The 22,222-nt window shown below is 52.1% G+C and overlaps 3 protein-coding genes, 1 long non-coding RNA gene and 1 pseudogene across 8 annotated transcripts; 3 read left to right on the forward strand and 2 right to left on the reverse strand.

Annotated features, from left to right (window-relative positions):
* Positions 1 to 1,662: 1,662 nt before the first annotated feature.
* LOC129062326 (actin, cytoplasmic 2-like) lies at positions 1,663 to 2,819 on the forward strand (annotated as a pseudogene).
* A 1,056-nt stretch (positions 2,820 to 3,875) lies between these two features.
* Positions 3,876 to 4,560, forward strand: DPM3 (dolichyl-phosphate mannosyltransferase subunit 3, regulatory). Of its 3 annotated transcripts, none has more exons than XM_054563040.1 (2): positions 3,876 to 4,034; positions 4,203 to 4,560. In XM_054563040.1, the coding sequence occupies exon 2, from the start codon at positions 4,208 to 4,210 to the stop codon at positions 4,484 to 4,486; it is 279 nt and encodes a 92-aa protein (XP_054419015.1). In that variant the 5' UTR covers positions 3,876 to 4,034; positions 4,203 to 4,207; the 3' UTR covers positions 4,487 to 4,560. The 3 variants fall into 3 exon arrangements, with proteins under 3 accessions (XP_054419015.1, XP_054419017.1, XP_054419018.1); XM_054563042.1 differs by having other exon boundaries at positions 4,024 to 4,072; XM_054563043.1 differs by lacking the exon at positions 3,876 to 4,034 and adding an exon at positions 4,045 to 4,118.
* Positions 4,561 to 4,629: 69 nt separating this feature from the next.
* Positions 4,630 to 7,608, reverse strand: SLC50A1 (solute carrier family 50 member 1). 2 transcript variants are annotated; one of them, XM_054563038.1, is made up of 6 exons: positions 7,425 to 7,608; positions 7,044 to 7,121; positions 6,801 to 6,924; positions 5,840 to 6,001; positions 5,467 to 5,586; positions 4,630 to 5,385 (listed from the first exon to the last, which is right to left on the reverse strand). In XM_054563038.1, exons 1-6 carry the CDS (start codon positions 7,502 to 7,504, stop codon positions 5,284 to 5,286), a joined length of 666 nt encoding a protein of 221 aa, XP_054419013.1. In that variant the 5' UTR covers positions 7,505 to 7,608; the 3' UTR covers positions 4,630 to 5,283. The 2 variants fall into 2 exon arrangements, with proteins under 2 accessions (XP_054419013.1, XP_054419014.1); XM_054563039.1 differs by lacking the exon at positions 5,840 to 6,001.
* A 928-nt stretch (positions 7,609 to 8,536) lies between these two features.
* On the reverse strand, positions 8,537 to 14,558 carry EFNA1 (ephrin A1). 2 transcript variants are annotated; one of them, XM_054562977.1, is made up of 6 exons: positions 14,344 to 14,480; positions 14,011 to 14,073; positions 10,817 to 11,112; positions 9,761 to 9,826; positions 9,558 to 9,608; positions 8,537 to 9,383 (listed from the first exon to the last, which is right to left on the reverse strand). In XM_054562977.1, the coding sequence occupies exons 2-6, from the start codon at positions 14,040 to 14,042 to the stop codon at positions 9,271 to 9,273; spliced, it is 558 nt and encodes a 185-aa protein (XP_054418952.1). In that variant the 5' UTR covers positions 14,043 to 14,073; positions 14,344 to 14,480; the 3' UTR covers positions 8,537 to 9,270. The 2 variants fall into 2 exon arrangements, with proteins under 2 accessions (XP_054418952.1, XP_054418951.1); XM_054562976.1 differs by lacking the exon at positions 14,011 to 14,073 and having other exon boundaries at positions 14,344 to 14,558.
* A 533-nt stretch (positions 14,559 to 15,091) lies between these two features.
* Positions 15,092 to 21,704, forward strand: LOC129062257 (uncharacterized). Its single transcript, XR_008528259.1, has 3 exons — positions 15,092 to 15,162; positions 19,146 to 19,283; positions 21,474 to 21,704. It is a non-coding gene; the product is annotated as an uncharacterized LOC129062257 (long non-coding RNA).
* The last annotated feature ends 518 nt before the right edge of the window (positions 21,705 to 22,222 follow it).

A 22,222-nucleotide genomic window follows, 5' to 3' on the forward strand; every position in this document is an offset into this window, starting at 1 on the left:
AGAGGGCATGAGGAAGGGACTGGGAGTGGGGCTTTGGCGTTCATATAGTATGTTTTTAAAAATGTTTATATTCTGTCTTAATTCTTACTTTAACAAAGAAATTTGCATAGTTTAAAAAGCCAACTAGTTCTACATGGCATAAAAAATAACTGTCCCTGCTATACTCTCCTACCCCTACACACACTCCTGCATAAATCACTCTCAAGTTTCTTAGCTCTTCTTTTGGCACTTGCCTCTATATTTCTAAATAATATGCTTATATTATTATTTCTTCTTTATATTTTAGATATAATCAATTTACCGTCTGCCATAGAAGATGAGGATATAGTGATCTTTAATCCTGACTCTCCTAACGCGCTCCCCACCCTATCTTCTCAATTAAAATATATTCCAACTTTTGGTTAAATCAATACTCAGTGTTTACATTATTATGTCTGTGAAAATATCCTTCACTGCTGAGCTATGTAGTGTGTGTACTAAGACTAAATCTGTAAAAACTGTTTTCATTAACATAAGGGACATGAAGCTGAGGAAACTTCACCCTCTTAAAACCAGTCACAGACCTTGCTATTTGAAATCAGTCAGTGAGAATGGAACATCCCACTCTTGCGGGGTGGGGTGGGGGGGTCTGAGCCATGAGGATTACTTTGCCACAAAGAAGCATTCTTGAATTCCAACCTATATGCAAAACTTCAGATAATGGGGTTTTGGACACAACAGTAGATTTATCTTAATCATGTAATTATCTATTATATAATTATCTGAAGTTAATTATCTTAATCTTATAGTTTCCAAGTGGACCCTCAGTCTGCTTCTCAGCCACGGTTGCTGTTGATTCCCTTACTTATATCCATCCTGACCTTGAACCTATCAAAGCACTGCTTTATTTAAATATTACCTAAATTCTACATTTCCCATATTCTATAATGACCCTGTTTTTTCCTTTGATCAGCCTGCTCCATACAGTTTTTCTGTTTTGTATTCTTTCTTACAGCAGCAAGTTAATAAACCTAACTGTTCAACATACAGTTATGTTTGTACAGGTCTTTATCAGGCAGGCTTTTTGTCAGTTCTCTTTCCTTTTATAACTCGTTGTTTTCCCTAAAGTTGGTAATTGCATGACCTTCTCTTTTACTTGGTTTTCTATATACCTAACATGAATTCATCCCCCAACCTCTCTGAAAGATGTATATACCTTCTCTCAATTCCTTAAGCACATCAGGTAATTCCTTGGTCCCACAATTTTTTCCCTTAAAGACATTCTTCTGGAGCTCTTCTTCTCCTGGCTCCAAGCTACCTGGTTTCTCCCCTCGTTTCTTTTTAAAAATATGACAACCTGCCTTGGCTGGTGTGGCTCAGTTTGTTGGTACATCATCCCATGGACCAAAAGGTCACGGGTTCCATTCCTGCTCCGGGCACATACCCAGGTTGCCAGATCGATTTCTAGTTGGGGCGCATATGAGAAGGCAACCCAGTCGATGCTTCTCTCCCACATTGATGTTTATGCCCCCCTCCTCCTCTCTCTTAAAAGCAATGGGAAAAAAAGTCCTCAGGTGAGGATAAAAAAATAATAATTAAAAATACGACAACCTTCTCACAGCAGCCGGCTCGCACCCCTCATTCTCTTGCTGCTCTGCTCTCTGCTCCTTCGCACACTCTCAGGTGGCCATGAAAGAAGAGATCACCGTGCTGGTCATCGACATGACGAGCTCTGGCCTGTGCAAAGCTGGCTTTGTTGGGGATGATGCCCCCTGGGCCAGGTTCCCCATTGCCATCCCTGGGGTACCCCTGACACAGGGGTGTCATGGTGGGCATGGGGAAGAAAAACGCCTATGTAAGTGATGAGGCCCAGATCAAGCATGGCATTTTGACCCTGACCCATTGAGCACGGCATAGTCACCTACTGGGATGACATGGAGAAAATCTGGCACCACACCTACAACAAGCTGTGGCCTGCAAGGAGCACCCAGTCCTGCTGACTGGGGCCCCCTTGAACACCAAGGCCAACCGCGAGAAGATGACTCAGATCATGGTTTTGTAAAGTTTATTTTGATTCAGATTATGTTTGAGAGCTTCAGCGCTCCTGCCATGTACATCGCCACCCAGGCTGTGCTGTCCCTGTACACCTCTGGTCACCGCTGGTATTGTTATGGACTCTAGGGATGGGGTCACCCACACTGTGCCCATATACAAGGGCTATGCCCTCCCCCATGCCATCCTGTGTCTGAACCTGGCGGGCCAGGACCTGGCAGACTGCCTCACGAAGATCCTCGTGGAGTGAGGCTACAGCTTCACCGCTGTCTCTGAGCAGGGAATTGTGGGGGACGTCAAGGAAGAACTCTGCTCTGCCACCCTGGACTTCAAACAGGAGATGGCTACCACCTCGTCCTCCTCCTCCCTGCAGAAGAGTTAAGAGCTGCCTGATAGGCAGGTGATCACCGTTGGCAACTAGGGGTTCCAGTGTCCAGAGACGCTCTTCCAGCCTTCCTTTCTAGGTATGGAGTCTGCGGTATCTGCCAGACAACATTTAACTCCATTATGAAGTGTGATGTCGACATCCAAAAGGAACTGTATACCAACGCAGTGATGTTTGGTGGGACCACCATGTATCCAGGCATCGCCAACAGGATGCAGAAGGGGATCACAGCCCTGCCTCACAGCAGGATGAAGAGAAAGATCATTGCCCCACTGGAGCTTACGTACTTGGTGTGGATCGGCAGCTCTCTCCTGGCCTCGCTGTCCACCTTCCAGCAGATGTAGATCAGCAAACAGGAGTAGACAAGTCGGGCCCCTCTATCATCCACCACAAATGCTTCTAAAAGGACTGTGGGCAGGCCCCATAGCATTTGCTGCATGAGTTGATCAGGTCTAAGTTTGCCGTGGCAAATGTACACATCTCATGCTGATCTTATGAAACTGGGATAAGCCTTCAAAAAGAAATTGTCTTTCAAGTTTGTGTCTGATTTCAGCACTGGATTATACACCTGGTTGCCGATTTTGACCTTGTATTCAAGCTAACTGTTCTCTTGGTGTATATTTAATACCCTGTACATACCTTTGATTCAAACACCTGCACATGCTTTCGGTCACTTGGTGGCCTGAACAAGAACATGCTTCTGCAAGAGAAATCCAGTGGCTTGATGAGAATCCACAGAACCATGGTTCCTGATGTGTGTCGGGTATTAACATGAGGGAGCTGCCTATTCTAGGGTTTCTCTAGAGGCTGGCACACGTCTTGAACCAGTTGTCATTTCTGTCCTGCTGGTCTGAAGGGGTTGGGAGGGTCTCAGCGTCAGGACCCATTTTCCTTTCTTAGCTGATTTTTCCTGCCAGAACACCTGTGTTGTTACCTACCTTGAGTTGGAAATCAGTTTGCATTTCCACCTGTAAATTTAGCCATCCTTTTAATTTATATAAGGTTTTTGTACACAATTCTCAATTCTTCAAGAGATGACAGATTTTGTTTTTCTACTCTCATGTGAGAACATTAGGCCTTAGCAACACGTCATCGTGAGGAAAATAAAGTACTATAGAAAAAGAAAAAAGACAATCTTTGTTTTAACACCTATTTTAAAGCAGGATAAGTTGTCAATGCTTCCCTTTTCCTGACTTCCTTTTCCCCCTCCACCCCAGAAGCGGCCGAGTGTCTTGATATCTTTATTTCTCTAAATTTTATTATGGTGCTCATTAACGTAAGAACAAATGAATGAATAAATGAACGAACGAATGGGATTTATGTGCATATGTGAAGTTTAAGGAGAACCATATTGCAAGGTTTAAGGGTGGCTTTCTGCATGCCACCGAAGGAGAGAAGAGAAAAGAAGCACCGAAGCCCCTCGGGACCCAAGACGCAGTTTGCAGAGCAGAGACTGCAGAATTCAACGGAGGGAAACGCGGCGGTGCGAGCCCTCCAGGCGCCACAACGAGGACTTCAACTCCCAGAAGGCAGCGGAAAGGCGGAGCGCAAACCTAGGAGAGTTCCGCACCGCACGCTGACGTCAGAGCCGCGCAGACCCGGGAAACACTTGGCAGAGGTACGTGTAGGTTGATGGCCGAGTGGACAGGGCGGAGGGTGAGAGCGACGGCGGCGCGGCCCTAAGCATGAGACGGAGGGGCTGGTGAGGGAGAAGGGCAGATGGGTCTCACATGGAGTAGGGGTCGCGAGGTGGAAAGATCTCCAGCTCTGGTTTCTCTTCCCGCAGCGACCATGACGAAATTAGCACAGTGGCTTTGGGCACTTGTGCTCTTGGGCTCCGCCTGGGCGGCCCTGACCATGGGGGCCCTAGGCCTGGAGCTGCCTTCGTCCTGCCGGGAGGTCCTGTGGCCACTGCCTGCCTACTTGCTGGTGTCTGCTGGCTGCTATGCACTGGGCACTGTGGGCTATCGCGTGGCCACTTTTCACGACTGCGAGGATGCCGCCCGGGAGCTGCAGAGCCAGATCCAGGAGGCCAGAGCCGACTTATCCCGCAGGGGGATGCGCTTTTGACACCCTAACCCCATTCCCGCCGGACAGCCCCTCCCTCCCATCCCCCATTAAAGAGTAGTAAGTTTACTAAATAACTTCGTTTAGTATGGAAAATGGGAATTGGAGATTGTGTGTGTACTAGTTGTCGAGAAGTGAAAGGCCAACAAGCCACCTTTCTGAGGTCATCCGAACTTTTATCTTTGCATCCTGCTGGTGTTTCTCCTTTTTATTTGAAAGGAGGCAAAGACCCCCTTCTCAAAATCGAAGGATGGAAATGTTTCACTTTTCTGGTCCTTTTAACCCCGTCAGGAAGTACATCTTGAAGCCTAACTTACATTCTTCTTCATAACATCCAAGCTCTGTCCTTGTTAAGGCCTTCCTAGGTCTCTCCTAGGTTGCCCTTGTTCTTTTTGATACCTTTCCCGAGCCAACCGTATCAGCCCAAGGATAACTGATCACGCAGTGCACCTTTGTCCTTCACCAAACCAGGCAGGTTGAGAATCACTGAATAGAGAATGAACCTTAATGGGCATGGTAGGGAACAGTTTATTTTAAGGCACATTCTAAAGATTTCACTTCCAGCCTCCAAAATTAAAAAATATAATCTCTAAAAAATAAGTGCATCATCTCCCAGGCCTCACCCAATCTTCTAAGTAAAGCTCTTTCTTTGATCCCCAGATTCTCAAAGTTGTCTCTTTATCTTTCCCGTAACCCATGGCACCTGTGGAGCTGGTAAGACAGAAGAGCTGAAACAGGTTGGTTTGAACCTCTTTGGTAACAAGTTGGCATTAGAGTGCCCTGTGGTCAGGTGAACTGCCTCAGGTTTGTAGGAGCTGATAGTTCCTGTCTTGCTCCTGAGGGTACTTCCAGAAAAGCCAGAGGCGAATGAAGCTGGTGAGGATTCCTGGAAGGTTGGGCACCTGAAATCACAAGGGCTGCAATGAGAAGAGCAGCTGATTTTCCACTTTGTACACCTGTCCCTCCATCCCTGTGCTGCTTACCATGATGTAGGGGTCTCTGAGTCGAAACCCATAGAAGATCCAGGAGGCAGAGGTGAGGAGGGTGGCAATGGTCAGTGAGAAGGAGAGACGTTGGATTGACTTAGTCTGAATAACTTTGGCCTGGGGGAAAAGGATGAAAGACTCTCCTAGCCCAGATACAGTAAAGCTCCTACCTTGCCTAATAATTTCCTCAGAAAAAATACCCTCCCTGATTTTCTGTTACCCAACCTTTCCTTCCTGTCTCCCACTCACCCACCTTTACTGCCCTGTCTCCTTCCAGGATTTGAATCTTCCCTTCCTCTGGAGTGTAAACTATAGTCTCTTATCCCCGACCTGTTTTATCTGCCTGACCTTCAGAGACACCCCCACTCACCAAATCAGTCAGTGGTGACAGGTACATACTGATGGTGAAGACACTGCAGAAGAGGCCCAGCTGCTGAAGCCTGGCCTCAATGCTGGGCACCAGGAGCCAAAAGTAGCCAAAACCCAGGAGGAGGACCCCCAGCAGGGCTGCTGTCTGTAGGAGCACAGCACGCTGCAGGGCAGAGAACAGCCTTCTAGATTTGCCAGGAGCCCTCTCGGACTCCCTTAGGGAATCAACTCATCCATGCGCCAGTGGAGGAGCCAACCTTTGCCCAGACCTCCAGTATGGCACTTGTCATAGCCTTTTTCCCACCAGTGACTCGATCCACCCACAACACTGGAGGTTTCTAGGAGAGGGAAAGATGTCTTTTTATTTTTATTTTTTAAGATTTTATTTTTAGAACAGTAGGGGAGGGAAGGAGAGAGAGAGGGAGAGAAACATCACTGCATGGTTGCCTCTGGCGCAACCCCTACTGGGGACCTGGCCTGCAACCCAGGCCTGTGCCCTGACTGGGAATCCAACCGGCGACCGTTTGGTTTGCAGGCTGGCACTCAACCCACTGATCCACACCAGCCAGAACAGGAAAGGTGTCTTTTTTGTGAGCTTAGTATACACAAGAGGAGCTTAATAAATGCTTGTATGGTTGAACAGGAAAACAGCTAATCATCTTATTCTCAGCCACTGGTCCTGGTTCTGAAGGAACTAAGAGATAAATGCACTTTGGCCTCAGCGTATTGGGCAGCAAGGAGGCACCATCAGGGTAGACAGAGCTACCAGCCTTGCCAGAAAAGGGGGCAATCTCTGAGTCTCAGAAGGCTGGTATTATGGAGGAAGGAGGACTGCAATGCTGGAGGGGCCTTCCAGGAAAAGTTGGCAGTGCCAGCCTGTTACAGCCTTCTAGGAAGCACTGTTTGCCCTGCCAACAAGCAGGACATGCAGCAGAGAGGTGAGTGCAAGGAAGGGTCCCTACCTTCCGAGGGCAGTAGTGCAGATACACCAAGATATATGAGGTCTGAAGCACAGCACCCACAGCGTTGACAACAATTAGGGTCCCATCTCTCTTCAAGGTCCCATAACTCAGCCAGCTCAGGTTGCTGCAGGGTGGAGAGGAGACACATTCGCCATGGGGATGAATGTGGGAGGGGGACCCAAGGGGTCTCTTTCACGGTCCTCACCCTACCCACTGTTTCCGCCCAGCCTTCCTCCCTCTCACTTGACATCCGTGGTGAGAAAGGGCAGGAACTGGACACTGTCCACTCGGCGGGTCATCCACATGTGCCTGAGGTCAGAGCTGTAACGGAGCCCCAAAGGCAGGGGTGAGAGCGGAAGGGAGAACCAGGCTATTGGGGAGTGGAGATCCCTAATGCCTGTCATCCTTGCCTAACAACTGCACACCCCCGGCCCCGCCCTCAGCTCCCTTGCCTTTTTCAGGTCAAGTGACCAGCCTTGCTCTGGTACCCCGTTCCCCTCGACCCGACTCCACTTTGCCCCCAGATTCCGGAAGCAGCCTGGGGCTGCAGCCACGTCTCCGTCCCCTCTCGCTCCTTTCCTGACTTTCTGGTCCTGCCCTATCCCAGCCCGGCTGCATTCTCACAGGCCGGTGGAGAACATGCCGAGGGTGAAGACCACGCAAGCTCCAGAAAGAAGGGTGTCCGCCACGCCGCCTGTCTCCATCTCTCTCAAAGTAGGCGCCCAGCGCCGGGGACAGTCTAGTTGGTGGCAGGGCCCCCGCTTCGAAGGGGCCCCGCCCCTCCACGTCCCAGGCCCCACACGCTCGCCGTCTGCCGGAAACTGAACCGGAACCTGCCTAGGACGTAAGGAGGGATTTCAGGCCCCGCCCCTCCCTCCCCAGCTAGGCTTTCAGCTTCCCGGTTCTGACGTTGTTCTCCAGGTCTCGGTGGGTCTGCCTCCTAGGGCTCCAGGGACTTGCCGCGGCTCCGCGGAGTTTACAGTGTTGTGCTTACCCCTTGGGTTACCTAGACTGCCCCCCCTCCTCAACTCTCCCACAGGCCCACCCCAGCCTACACGGTTGATCTCAAAACAGAAGCTTGCTGGACCCAGCTAGACTTCAACTCGCTTTCCACCCACAGCTCCAGATCAGAACCTCATTGGCCCAGTGTTTGGGAGGTTTTTTCCCCAGTTTGCTGAAGCCTCTTTCCAGCTTCTCCCCTAAATTACAAGGGTTGCCAGAAATGACCAATTCTGTCAGCTGCCCTCCCCATTCAGCCACACCACCAACTTGGCCGATCCACCAAAGCACTTACCGCTTTGATGGCCCCTTAGTCCTGCCCGACTTGCTGCTGGGAATTTCCATACCAGATTCCCACACATCTCGGTGGGTCGGTGGGTCAGTGAGTTGGGCCAGATGCCTCAGCTGGTGTTCCCTTGAGGGCTGCCCTGACTCACCCGTCATTATGAATACCTGTATGGTATTGCCAACGCCCAGAACTCAGCACTGTGAGGGTGGGAATGGGGCAGAGGTTTGACAGGAAGAGCTTCCAGAGTGGGGTCAAACAGGAACCGAGTGACTGTGTGGGGAGCACTTGGCAACCCAACAACCCTGAAGAGGAAACACCCCTCTTGGGGGTTTGTGAGGGGTAAGAATTCCTTCCAGAGAGGGGGAAAAAATTAAAACCCAGTTGCTACTGGTATCACCCATAGCAGGAACTCAATGATCATAAGTTAGTATGGAAGGACAGAAAAGCATGTACAAAAAACTAAACAGCTTTATTTTCAGACACAACATTGTATAAAAAAAGCCAGTTATAGAAAACAACAGAGACACCACAAATTTATATACAAATCCTGTACATATGGGCCCTGCCCTAACAGCTACACTCTAAGAACAGGTTGGCACAGCCCCCCTGTTGGCACAGCTCTGGGGGGTGCTGCCCCAGGTAGGAGGGTGCGGTGACTGCCTGCAAACCTTCCCATGACGGGAGATGTTGGGTCAGCGCAAGCATACCACCTCTCCTGTCCCTGGCTCCCAGGCAGGACACTGTCTCCTGCTTTTCCTTCAATCAGTTCATCCTGACATCCTGGCTCTCTGTAGGAAGGGCATCTTTGCCAAGCTCAGTGTCCACCCACATGACCCCAGACCGCTTCCAGCTCAGCTCCCACAGCGTCCTTCTTAAGAGTCCATGTCTGCACAGCTTGTTTTTTTGGCTTAAGGGTAGGAATGGCAGGGAAAGGACTGTCCCCGCTTCTTTGTCCATCCCTCTGAGGTGGAGGCAGGGATGGCACTACTAGGCTTGCCGACCTCCTTTGGGTTGAAACCCTTAATACTGACTCGTTTTGAGGCTGCTGAGTGGCAGCTTGTACGTGTGGTGGGATGGTTCCCAGGACTGGGGCTTTGGGAGGGACCCCAGGACAGGTGAGGGGGGCCTGCTTCTGCCTCCTCAGCCCAGTTTCAATCCTTAGGCCAGATGTGGCATACAACGTCACGGGGTTTGCAGCAGCAGAAATGGCAGGAGCAGCACAGCCCAGGCAAGTGGGAAGAGGCGGGGGGCAGCACTGTGTCCGATGCTATGTAGAACCTGCACTTCTGGGTCATCTGCAAGGTGGAAGGGCAAAGGCTCCCAGGTGAGCAGTCCCACTACTGGCAATGGGCCCTCAGTCCAACAAGGCTTTCTCAGCCCCTGCCTGGCCAAGGAGCCACCTCTTGTACCCAGCCCCCTCAAGGAGGCACTCTTGTTGGCTCCAGGCCCAGTTTGCTCCAGCTACGTACCTGCTGGAAGTCTCTTCTCCTGTGGATTGGCATGGGCCTGAGGGCTGTGAGCTAAAAGACAGGGGTGGCCGTAGATCAGGTACTGCCGGGGCGGGGGCAGAAGGGTGGGAATGCTGGCTGGGCCGGGCAGTGGATCCCCCCCCCATCAGGCCATGCCCAGCACAGGGGTGGAGGAAGGAGGCCCTCAGGGCCCTGACACTCACTGATTTTGCCATCGATGGTCACTTTCAGCCTCAAGCACTGGTCGTCTTGGTGGTGGATGGATTTGGCTGCAAGATATACCCACGGGGTATTAAGGAAGGGGAAGGAAACTTCGTTGGAAGAAAACAAATGCAAATGCCCTGGGCCCTACTTTCTCAGTCCCTGCTCATTTGAATCCCTTTCTTCCCTCTAAGCCTTGATTCTTACCTTCCTTAGGTTCTGCCCACTCTCTGCCCCATGTTCAGTCCAGTCTCCCTTCTTTGGAATAATCCTTGGCCGTGGAGATGGTGGCAAAAAGAACATAGCCACTGTCCACTCCCCACAGTCCATTCTTCACTCCTCCCAGCTGAAATTTGGTATTGTTCCCCTTACCCGGCCATCTTGTGCTCCTCCTACCCCTGCACGTTGAAAGAGTGAGGCCTGGATGCATTCTATGCAAAACTGGTCTAATCACTCTTCAGTCTACCAGTGGCTCTCCCTGCACTGCCCTCAGGATAGACTCCTTCACGCTTCTAGTCCCTGTGATCTGCCCTGTCCACCTCTCCAAGCTCATATCTCCCCACTTCAAAGTGTCCTTCCTACTCTAGCCAGGCTATCCACGTGGAGTTCCCTGAAGATGTCCTGTTCCTTTTGCACATGTCCCTTCATTTATGGCCAAATCCTCTGCTTGTCCTAAACTCTGGGAAGCCAGGAAGCCCTCTCTGAAACTCCCTAATCTGGAAGGTTCCAAGGTCATTTTTCCAGGGCCCTTGTGCTCATGTCTACCATGTCATACTGTTCTAATGGTCTGTTAACCAATGCGTGTCTCTTCCCAGCTTCCTTGAGGCAGGGACCCTGCAGCGTTTTATTTCTCTTTGTGCCTGTAGCGCTAAGCAGAGATCTCAGAATACAGTAGAGGCTCACTCCACATTTGTAATGTGAGTGAATGAAAACAGAATCCAGGATTGGAGAGTCCCTCTGCTGCTTGACTCCCTACCAAGCATGTATTCAGGCATATTCATCACGGTGGCTTCACCCCCCACCATGTGCACCTCTGTGTATGCCTCCAGGGCACTCACAGATGTAGTAGTAGCTGTGTCCCTCTTTGAATTCCTTGCCCAGGGAAAAGGGCGTGAAGCGCAGGAACTTCTCAGAGAGCTTCTCTGGGCCATGCCTGGCACTGGGATGGTTGCACTGCCAGCGGACCTGGCTCTTGGATTTCGGTTGGCACAGCTGGTACTCCTCTAGCTCTACCAGATACAGTGTATACTGCTCCATGGCAGCGGTTGCCACAGAGTCATCCTCGTAATGGGGACAGATGATGTCCAGGTAGTCATTTAGCTGCACATGTACCGTGTAGTCCTCATTCTGGAACCTGGGTGTACACAGAGGGGAAGGAAGCAAACAGTCACTCAGAAGCCAGACCAGAGCCTTGAGTCTCCAACGATTTACATGACCTCTCACATTTTACCCTGGACCCACACACAAAGATGTTTTGACAATCTCAACTCCCAATATTTGCTGATCTCGATCTAAATATCTTTCTGCTATCTCCAAATATCCCCCCATCATTTCCCATAATCCAATAAACTCCACACACCGAGTATCTTTCAGGTAACAAAGCACTTTCCATCACTGCCCTGATATTTACCCAAGGATGAGCTTCTAAGTATTTCCTTAGCTCATTCACCATTCTTTCCTGCCCATACATATTTCCCAGAATCTGTTCTAGCAGGTGGTCCTTTAAATGCTATTAGACCTCAGTCTGAGACCTTACTGGCCCATTCTATCATCAGGATCCAAATAACCCTTTCTCTTTACTAGGCCAGCACTCGGCCCCAGCACATCTAATGTCTTCATTGCTCTTACTCCTTTCATCGCCCCCCACCCCGACCCTCTGAGTATATCTCACATTTCTCTGCTTCTCTTTCCCCCAAACCCCCAGTATACCCAGGCCCACAGACAATGCCTGAATCCTTTCAGTTAGATTGCTGTTATCCACCCATTCACTCCCCTCAAATCTTCCCTTCTAGCTACTCAGAACGCGGCTCAGTTCTCCTTGCCTACTTCTCTCAAAGCACCTCAAAACAACACTGCCCCTCCATCTCTAAAAGATACACATTCAGCTGTGAGGTGAGCTCCAGACGCAGGTCTCAGATCTGAGGCTGCCTCGCCCCTCCTCCCAAGATGGAGCCAGCCCCCCTCTCCCTGCCCCTCCCCCCAGCTCCAGACACCTGGCTCCAGTCTGGGTGGGGTTCTAGTAGGGGGTAAAGTGCCTCCCCACCTCCCTCTCCAAGCTGGTCAGCTCCTCTGAATTCCCCCCAAGCACTGCCAGCTACACACTCAGCATGGTTGGCTGCCAACTTGCTACAAACCAAAGCCCTTGGGCATAGGTGGTGGGAGGAGGGGCAGAAATTAGGCCTAAAGGCCTCAGAGGTGGGCACGCACTGCCCAGTCAGCATGACCCCTAACCTGGCCTTGCAGCATGCCAGTTCTCAGGCTGGGCTTACCAGGACCTCTACCCCACCCTGGAGAAGAGAGAGTGAGAGAGAGGAGAGGGGAGGGAGGAAGGGAGGCAGGGAGAGAAAGCGGCGGGGGGGGGGGGGGGGGGGGGCGGGGGAGGAGAGGCAGAGAGGCTTTTAAAATTCCTCTCTGGAGAGATAAACACAGAAGCCATTTCAAAACAGGTATTTCAGCTCTGGGCCTGGCATCTTTCCCCCATTCCAGTGACGGGTACTGACTCATTCCTCATCCACCTCTGCCACCCGCCCCAGCATTCATGAGAGCCTGTGAAAACTCACCCTGTTGAATGCGGACACCCCCTAGGGCCCCAGGATGGCACAGTGTCCACTAGCCTTGGACACTGACCTCCAGGCAAAGAGAACTGGCAGGTCTGAACGGGCAGAGCGCTTGCCCCTCCAGCGCCAAGGAGGCCAGTGCCCAGCTCGCCCTTCTTCCCACGCTGCCTCCCCCGAGATCCCAGGGCAGATGCCCACTGCCCTGAGTCACCCATGCCAGCCGCGCACCCGCCCAGCTCACTGCCACTTCATCTCTGCCCCCGAGCTGCGCCCTGCCTGGCTGCCTGTGGACTCCACTCTGGGCTGGCTTCTCTTAGTCCTGCGTGTGGTTAGGTGTGGCTAGTTGAACAGGGCAGAAGCTCGGCTTGGTGAAGGCACCCATCAGCCCCCTCCTGGGATATAATCTGCTCCATTTAGGGCCGTTTTGACTTGCTCTGCATTTGGGAAAAGAGGGCAGTGGCGTCAGGGAAGGCGGGGAAGGGGGCAAGGAAGAGGCTCCTTCCTGAAAGAGAGGAAACCTGGGAGCTTGGGAACGGAAAAGGCCAAGGTTCCCCGCTCCCTACTCACAGCTTCCTGTCCCCTCCTCCTCCTTCAGCCAACACCTGGCATGGGCATAAACAGGGACTTTGCTCTCTCTTACTAGGACAAGATTGGGTGCAGGAAGCAAAGAGCAGGCAACAAGGAATGGGGTGGGGGAGGGCTGACTGGGTTGCCCCTTTAAACCAGGGCAAGAGGGCACTGCCCTCTGGGGTTGGCAGCTAGCTGTTCTCTCCCCACCCAGCATGCCACAGACGCAGACCCCCTTACCAGGCAATGCTGCCACAAGATCAGAGGAAGCTGACACAGTGTATTTCTCAAGGCAGGCGTGCTAGGGCTGGGGGTGGCTGAGCTGAGTGCAGTGTTTTCCCTGACCCCAAGCTGTCCAGCCCTCCTCTCCATTCTTCTTTGTAACCCCCTGTCTTGTTTTCCCCCCAAATACTGTTCCCATAACTTCAGAAAACTCAAGGGCAAGAACAAAGAGTCCCACGGAGCTTCTTCTCTCCAGTACCATTTGCCTCACAGCCCTAAACCTGCCCAGGAGAAATTAACTCCTTTCTGCCCAGAGCCCTCTGTAACTCTTTAACCCCTTCCATGCCTCCTGAACCTTTCCCATGATCACCCTCCCCCCATCTCTTCAGTTTTACTACTCGAAACGCATACACAGGTGACTGCCTTAGCTTACTCACACACGGCAATGTGCCTAACTCGTGTCACCTCCAAAGATCCCTTGGAGGGGGGCGCTTTCCACAGTCGCCTTAAATACAGAAGGAATGCTTATTGCCCGAACCCTGGGTCCCTCCTGAGAGGTCCTTCCAGGATTACAGTGAGCATTCTGCTTACTCCAGATGTCACCTCAGGTACCTGTCAGTGTGGGCAGATGCCCAAGTGACAGACAAGGAGAGAGGCACACAGGCTTTCTTGATGGAAGGACCTACAAGAGCAGTGGTGGCTGGGAAGGGTGGTCCATGCTGGAGGCAGGAACTGTTCAGCATTGGTTCCTCATTTCGGAGAAATAGAGGTGCCAGAGGGAAAGAAAGGAGGGGCATAGCTAGTGCCTGTGCAGGCAGACCCAGGCAGGTTCCTACCCTGGGGTGGCCTACTCCCAGTTAGGGGCGAGAAGTGAGGAGAAGAACATCCAAGGGCTCCCTCCCGCCTCTGGTCACCTCCCTAAGACTCCGGTCAGAGGTTGGCCTGGACAGTTAAACTGGCGTGGTGGGGGACAGTGCCAACCGGACGCCCAGGCTGTTGGCCGGAGACTCAGGGCTTACTTGGGGTTTGAACTGTTCCAGAAGACGGTGTGGCGGTCGGCAGCAGCCAGACTGTAGCAGAGACCCAAGAGGGGGGCCCAGAGGAACTCCATAGCGCGGGGCCGGGCCAGGCTGGGCGAGGACGAGGGGCTCGTGGGGGGTCTGGGTTCCCGCTGGTTTTCTCCAAGGCGCAGTCGGCGCAGAGCTCACTGATCTGGCTCCTGCGCCTGTGGACTCCGCCTTTTGGGCCAGCGCCGCCCGACACCTCCTCCCGCCTCCCGCCCCCCACCCCGCCCCGCCCGCCCGGCGGCTGCCCTGGGGCTTGGGGGCTGGGGAGGTGGAGGAGGGATGCGTTGGGGAGGAGAACCGAAAGCGCGACTCGGCCCGGTGGAGCCGCTCCGCAGTGCGCTGCGTGATCGCTCACTTGTGGGTCTGCGTTCCGCTTTCTGTGCCTGGGGGCTGGGGTGGCGGTGCGAGTCTGTGTCCCCCAGCGCAGTCGCGTGCGGCAGAGGGGCACCAACTCCACCAGCAGCTCTGCAAACACGCGTTTTTCCTCTTGGATCTTGCAGGATGCAAGGCTGTTGATAGGTCCGGCACCTTTCCCTAGTGTCGCACTACCAGGCTCTCGCACCCCGTTCCCACACTCTCCTCGCCACCGCCCCCCTGTCCCCCGCCCCTTACCGCACTCCGCGCTTGGCTGCCCTTCCCCACACACGCGGCTGTTTGTTTTTGTTGGGTTTGTCAATGTTGTCTTTGTTCGGGAGATTGTGTCATCGCCTAGATGCCGGGAATAAAGCGCGACCCTGAATGATCAAGGCGACCCTGTGTGGCCGGCCGGGGGTAAGGGCACGTCTCTGTGTCTGTTACAGAGGCACTCGGGATCTTGGGCCCATGAGGGGGTTCGCTCCTGTTTTTAGTGCACCAAAGGTCGCTAACGACGTGTGTGAGAACACACGTGTGTACCGGGCGAATGGGCTTTGAATACGGATTGTGAGAATCTGAGCATGAAGGGTGGCAAAGCACACATGTGCATCTGGCATGTGCAGATATGTGTCGTGTGATGGCGCGCAAGTGTGAAAGCATTTGTGAGCACTATCACAGCCGCGTGTGCCTTGGGGGAGCGTGTGAAACTTTGACGCGTGTATGCTAATGTCTGTGTGAAGAGGAAGGGAAACGTGCACAGGCGAGCAGAGTATGTGGGGTGGGGGCAGGACTGTCTGCGTGGCGTCCCGGGGCAGGGCAGCTGGGTCTCCCAGTCACCAGGCCCCAGAACCTAGCTCCGGCCACTTCCCCTGCTCCCTGTAAACAAGGCCTCTGGAATTCGCTCTCGAGGGCACCCCTCCCTCCGGGGTCTACTGTCCAGTAGAGGGGGGGCTGGTGGGTGGGTGTCCGCCTCCCAGCTCGCAGAGTGGAGAAGGCGGGCAGGTGTTTGATTGGACTAGACTGTCTAGCGCAGGAGGGCCGAATGCTGTGTGCCTGGGTGTCTGGTGGCATGTATGTGTGATCGCGTGTCTGAGCGCGCGTGCCGAGTTGGTGTAGCAGAGTGTGCCCCCACCCCCCCGGGCCAGCTCTCCACGCGGCTGCGCAGCGCGGGAAGCCGCAGACTCCGGGCCCCTGGCCAGCGCGGGCCCAGCTTCCCCGGTTCCCAGGCTGTTTCATCCTTTTCTTTTACGTCCAGCCCTGGCGACAGCCCCTGTAATTACGCGGGGCCGGGACGCCACGACTAGTCAGGCGCTGACCCCGAGAGGAGGAGCCTGGGATGGAGGAGGGCCCAGGCTCGCCCCCAGCCCTGGGGCGTGAGTTGCTTGACGTCCGACTCCCGGTGAGGACCGTAAATATTTACCCAGCGCCTACTAGGGTAGTGTCTGGCTTTGCGCAGCTCACTGCAGCCCCCTCCCGCCCCCACCCTCTGGCGCGCACCTGCCCCAGGCGACGTGCCCAGCCCGGCGTTTACCCGACTTACAACCTGCCCCTCCCGCCCGGGCCGAAGTCTACCCGCGGACAATATCCAGGACGGCCTCACACGCGCCCCTCCCCCGCCATGGATTAGCGTATCCCTGCGCTTGTGTTCCATAAATCAAAGCTCCACGAAGGCAAGGATATGTTGGTTCTATGCTGTATTGCCAACGCCTGGCACAGCTCTTAGCACGCGTAGTAGCTGGTCAATAAATATTTGTTGAGTGGGTGACATCACTGTTCAGTGAAGGTACTTAACTTCTGCCGAGGAACTGCTCTGGAAAGAAACCGGAGAGGGGTGAGGGAGGGGAGTGGAGGCAGTAGCTCTAAAGAGAGGGTGGCCCAGGCTTGCCCCCCGGAGGAGACGTTTTGGGGCACATTCCTCCGTTTCTCTGGCTGCCGGGACTGCGGGGCGGGAACGTGTGGGGTCCCTGGGCTGCGCCTCTAGGGCCGGGCAGGTTCAGGCTAGCACGGCCCAGCCTGGCGGGGCCACGTCCGTTCCCCGCCCTGCCAGCGTCTAGGGCTGGGGCAAGCGGGGTGGAGAAAAGGTGGGGGGAAATTCGAGGCACGAGGACACGGAGCCCTCCTCCGGCTTGGCGCTGTCCCCAACATTCTCACTTTAAGCTTTGATCTCATTACTTTTCTATGTACATATTTGTGTGTTTGGAGGTCGTACTTCAGACGTAGGGGCCGGTGTTGTGATGAGCAACGAAGGTAAGGGCGCGTCTAAAATAAAATTCCTGCCCTTGGGGAGCCTCCAGACTAGTAGGGGAAATAGGCAAACCACCATTTATTTACACAAAAATCTGTCCTTTAAGTGTGGCAGCACAGATTGCCGACCCACAATCCGCACACGCTCTGCCCTGACACACCTAGAGCCACTGCGACGCCTGCTGGACCGAGAAGAGAGTTGCAGGTACTGTGAGATCCAGACAGACAATGGAAGAGAAAATGGGATCAGAGGCACGACCTGATGACCAACTCAGCCCGGGTCCTGTTCCCTCCCCCACCCTAGCCCCCAGCCTGCCCGGGCGGGTCTCGTCTTGGCTCTGGCACTGGGCTATCTCTCACCAAACTTGTGCTTGTGAAGCTCTCAAGACTTCTACCCCCAGGCAAACATCTGTGCTTAGTCTGAGGTGTCTGTCTGTCTGCCTGTCTGGGAAATTCCCCCTCGTGAGCCTTTTGTGTGAATTCCTGAGAGCCAGGATTAACCCTTTTGAATGCTTTGGGCGAGGCCCGACCTCTGGAGGGACTTGTAGTCCACCTGTGGGGACACTGCCTGGAGGCGCCATTTCAGGCACCATTTCTAGTCTGGATTGCTACTCCTTTTTTTTTTTTTTTAATTTTACTTATTTTTCGAGAGAGCAGAAGGGAAGGAGAAAGAGAGGGAGAGAACATGTCTGTGTGGTTGCCTCTCGCAGACCCCCTAATGGGGGACCTGGCTCAAAAGCCAGGCATGTGCCCTGACTGGGAATCGAACCCATGATCTTTTAGTCGCAGGCCTGCATTCAATCCACGGAGCCACACCCAGGGCTGATTGCTACTCTTTCTGAGCACCCTGTGGTTTGAGGTGGCAGAGAGCCACAGGGCTCTGGGGCACCTGCTAACCTGGCCCAGCCCCTGAGGCCATCTTTAGACAATGGATTGGGCGGGGCTAGGGGCGGGATGGCTGGGAGTCCTGAACCTGGAACAGCCTCTGTTCTACTCCCTCCATGTCATTTTGAAAAATAGAGTGTATGTTTTGCCCTGGCTGGTGTGGCTCAGTGAATTGAGTGCCAGCCTGTGAACCAAAGTGTCTCAGGTTCAATTCCCAGTCAGGGCACATGCCTGGGTTGTGGACCAGGTCCCCAGCAGGGGGCACATGTGAGGCAACCACACATTGATATTTCTTTCCCTGTCTCTCTCTCTCCTTTCCCCTTTCTAAAAATAAATAAATACAATCTTAAAAAAAGAAAAATACAGTGTATGTTTTGTATGTTCCCCACTATTATTAATGTGTATATATTTCCTACTTTATTAATCATGTGTATAAGATTGAAAAAGAGAGAACAGGAGAATAAAGGGGAGGAGGAACCACCAACCACTGAAACATTTTCATTCCTTCTCTGCCAGCTTTTGGCTTGTGAGTTTTTAATTTGGGTGGGGAGCAGTGGCAGGGGGGGACAGTGGGCGTTGCTTACTTTTCCATAGTGTGATGAATGTGTATTGTGTACTTCTTTTATTCCCCTTTGACTTTATGACAGAAGACATTTTCCATGTTGCAACTCTTTGTAAACAGCATTTTTAGTGGCAGCATAATGTTCCTTTGAGTGTTTCAGTTTGCCATCATAATGATGCAGTGTAGATATAAACACATCCACACACGCACTCAGGCTCTCCTCAGTTGCTGAGCACTTGGAGTTGATTGGTTCTTAGAACTTAGAAATAAACCTGAGGTTGACTTTCATTCAACAAGTGTTTATGGGGCACTCACTCTGGACTGGACTCCGGGTCGGGGCTGGGGGCTTGGTGGAGAACAACAGGAGAAGGCGCGGCTCTCATAGAGTTTGTGTTTTAGGTGAAATCTGGGCATCTGCTTTTCTAGATTTTGGAGAATTTCACAGATATGGGAAAATGCTTTTGATATTATTTTGACTACTGACTAGTCCAGTTCTTCATTTTGTATTTTTTAAAAGATTTTATGAGTTTATTTTTAGAGAGAGGGGAAGGGAGGGAGAGAGACAGGAAAAGAAACATCAATGTGAGAAACACTGATTGGGTGTCTCTCATTCACCAGTTGCTTCCTCTACACTCTTGACCTGGGATCAAACCCACAACCCAGGCTGTGCCCTGACCAGGAATTTAACTGGCGACGTTTCACTTTGCAGAATGATGCCCAACCAACCAAGCCACACCAGTCGGGGCTAGTCCAGTTCTCTCACTGAGGGCCAAAGTGACCATACCCTAATGGATCTGTACCAACCCACATATCCAACCCATGAGGAGGCCAGACTCCACGGGAAAAGGTGAAATTCTTCCCCTGGGAGTCTACTGCAGGGAAGAGGAGTTTGGGCAGGATGGGAAATGGGAGATGGGAAGGGCAATGGTAAGAAGGATGGAACTATGTTCTAGAAGGTGTTTTGTACTGCTGCATCTTCCACCAAAAATTGACTATTTGCTGATGTCAAACTCTCAACTGGGAGGTACTGGGGACTCTGAAATATATCCTTGCCCTAAAGGAATCTAGTCTACTGGCAAATATATAATTAGAATATAAGATAAGAGTTATAGTAGAGGGATAAGTGGAACAATAGGCTATAGGCTCACAGAGGGAAGAATGTTTATTTGTGGTGAGGAGGGCTGCACAGAAGAGGGGATATTTGAAATGAATTTTAAGGAGAATAAGTAGGCATTCACATTCAAGGATTAGAAAACAAAGAATAGCCCTGGCTGGTGTGGCTCAGTGGATTGAGCACCGGCCTGCGAATCAAAGGGTTGCCGGTTGGATTCCCATTGTAGGGTACATGCCTGGGTTGCAGGCCTGGTCCACAGCAGGTGGCCCACAAGATGCAACCACACATTGGTGTTTCTCTCCCTCTCTTTCTCCTTCTCTTCTCCTCTCTAAAAATAAATAAATAAAATCTTAAAAAAAATAAAACAAAGAACAAAGGTATAGGGGTGAGAGTTTGCACAGTGAATACTCTGACGTAGCTAAAATTACCGAGTAAGTCTGGAGGAGTGACAGGAGATGAGAGCAGAAGGTAGTTTGGGGACCTTGTTGTCAAGGGCCTTGAACGCCATGCTCAGGATTTTGAACACTATTTTGTAGCCCACCAATGTTTGAATAGGAAATGATCAGATTTGTACTTTAGAAAAATGACTGTGGGTGATAGAATGTGGGTAGAGGAGGGAGCTCAGAGGCAGGTTAGGCCTGAGCTGCGGGGGTTCGGTGGCAGTGAGGAGGGCCTGAAAGCTTAGGAGTGGCAGAGGCAGGGAGGGCAGAGGATAAGTCAAACAGCTGGATGAGACCTGAGCCATGGGTAAGAGACGGGAGGAGCGTGGGATGGTTTGGGGGCAGAAGTGCCACTTACAGTTGGGTAATGGAGGAGAGGAACAGCCGGGGAAGGAGGAATGAAGAGTGCTGTTCCGATTGTTGTACCAAATTGGAATCATTTTGGCTACAAGTGACAGAATACCCAACTTCTAACAGTTTAAAGTATATATTGTATTTATAGAGAGAGAAGAGGGGGAGAAAGAGAGGGAGAGAAACATCGATTGGTTGCCTCTCACATGTGCCTCAATGCAACCTAGGCATGTGCCCTGACCCAGAATTGAACTGGCAATTTTTCAGTTCACAGGCCAACACTCAACCAAATGAACCACGTCAGCCAGGGCCCAACTACCAGCAGTTTAAACAAGAGGTTTTATTTTTTCCCATAACAAAGCACTTGGGAAGGGGGACAGCACCTCGACAGTGTTGTCAAAGACCCAATGCTCTCCGCCTCTCGGCTCTATTCCCTCATGGCCGTGGCCAAGGCAGTCACAGGAGGAAAGGGTGGAAGCACAAGATCTTTTCATTAGAATATTGTTATCTGATAGGAGGGAAATTTTTCCTAGGATCTGTCCCTTGGGGGACAGAACTGGCTCAGTATCCATTGCTACACCCACATCTGTAAAGGAGGAGAAGGGACTGGTTCTGCTGGGGCTGGGGTCTACCTCCCCCAAACCGGATCTGCTCTGCTCCCCAAAGAACTGGTATCTGTTAGCCTGGGAACAGGGGTGAGTCCCGAACAGTGCCTGCCGAAGACAGGTTGCATTGGAGGGACCTGTGGGACTTCCAGGTGGAGGTGTCCTGGGACGGTTGGAGATGAGGGTCTGGAGCTCAGGAAGGTGGGAAGCTCAGGACAGTTGTCCCTTTGGGATGTCATAGTGAACCTCAGGGCTCACAGGGAGGCTTCCTCTAGCCTGCATGCCCTAGGCAGGGAAGAGGAATGGTGGACGGAGGACCAGGAATCCTTGGTTTTGACTGGGGAGAAATGCCTCCTTCCCAGCTGAGGGAGGGTGAGGGTGGGTCAGAGGACGTTCGCTCTCAGTGCAGCTGACAAACCTGTTTCCTGTCACTGGCTAGACTTCCATTATAACATAGTATATGAGCAGGAGTTTAGATACTTTTATTTCAGAAGCATTTCTTTCATATAACTTTTTTCTGATTACAGAAGAAGTAAATGATCAGTGCAGAAAACCAGGAGAAACACGAATGAAGACAAATATTGCCCAGGAGCAAGCACACTTCTTGGTTCTTTCCCCAGGGCTCTGTAATTTTTTATGGTAAATATCTTTGAGAGGTTAGAGTTTAATGCCCATGTTACAGCCAGAACGGAATCCCTTACAGTTGTGTAACATTTTATGATCTTCCACGGTTTTCAGCTCTGTATTTTATCGCGTACTAGTTCATCTTTATAGACTCCTAAACATTGTGAGGTGGGCAAAGGCAAGAATTATGCCCCCCCAACTAGATGAGGAAACTAAAGCTCAGAAAGGCAGTGGTGTTCAGAACTCCTATGGGTGCCTTCAACTGGACTTGGGGCCACATTGTATCAATCCTTCCACACCTCGCTGTCGAGCTGTGCTGGGGTATGAAGGAAAGACTTGGCACGAAGCATTGAACCTACTGTGGACAGATGAAGGGAGTGTGTATAGAGAAGGGACAGGAAGAGGCTGGGGGAGGGGCAGCTCCTTCTAGTACCAGATCCCATGGGTAGGAGAAGGAGTGAGGACAGGGAGTGGATAGGTCCTAGAAGGGACGTGTGGGGGTTTGGGGGACAGGCTCCTCAGATGCAGTCCTCCAGGGAGGGCATAAGCCCACTCTGGCCTGTCCCTGCAGACAGGAGACCTTCAATATGGCTTACTTTCGACTTTTCACCCAACTGTCACTGAGGTCAGTTTGCTCGTGTATGAGGGCGTC

The sequence above is a fragment of the Pteronotus mesoamericanus genome, unplaced genomic scaffold (assembly GCF_021234165.1).
Source record: "Pteronotus mesoamericanus isolate MK-2021 breed Mesoamerican mustached bat unplaced genomic scaffold, CSHL_Meso_final scaffold_705, whole genome shotgun sequence".
NCBI classification, from domain to species: Eukaryota; Metazoa; Chordata; class Mammalia; order Chiroptera; family Mormoopidae; genus Pteronotus; species Pteronotus mesoamericanus.

Coding starts and splice junctions, on each gene's coding strand:
- DPM3 (XM_054563040.1), top strand. CDS start 4,208: ATGACGAAATTAGCACAGTGGCTTTGGGCACTTGTGCTCTTGGGCTCC.
- SLC50A1 (XM_054563038.1), bottom strand. CDS start 7,504: ATGGAGACAGGCGGCGTGGCGGACACCCTTCTTTCTGGAGCTTGCGTG. Junction 6,925..7,043: donor TTTCTCACCACGGATGTCAA/GTGAGAGGGAGG, acceptor TCCACCCTGCAG/CAACCTGAGCTGGCTGAGTT. Junction 5,587..5,839: donor TGTCACCACTGACTGATTTG/GTGAGTGGGGGT, acceptor CTTTTCCCCCAG/GCCAAAGTTATTCAGACTAA.
- EFNA1 (XM_054562976.1), bottom strand. CDS start 14,435: ATGGAGTTCCTCTGGGCCCCCCTCTTGGGTCTCTGCTACAGTCTGGCT. Junction 9,827..10,816: donor ACACAGCTACTACTACATCT/GTGAGTGCCCTG, acceptor TATATCTTGCAG/CCAAATCCATCCACCACCAA. Junction 9,384..9,557: donor GGAGAAGAGACTTCCAGCAG/GTACGTAGCTGG, acceptor TCCACCTTGCAG/ATGACCCAGAAGTGCAGGTT.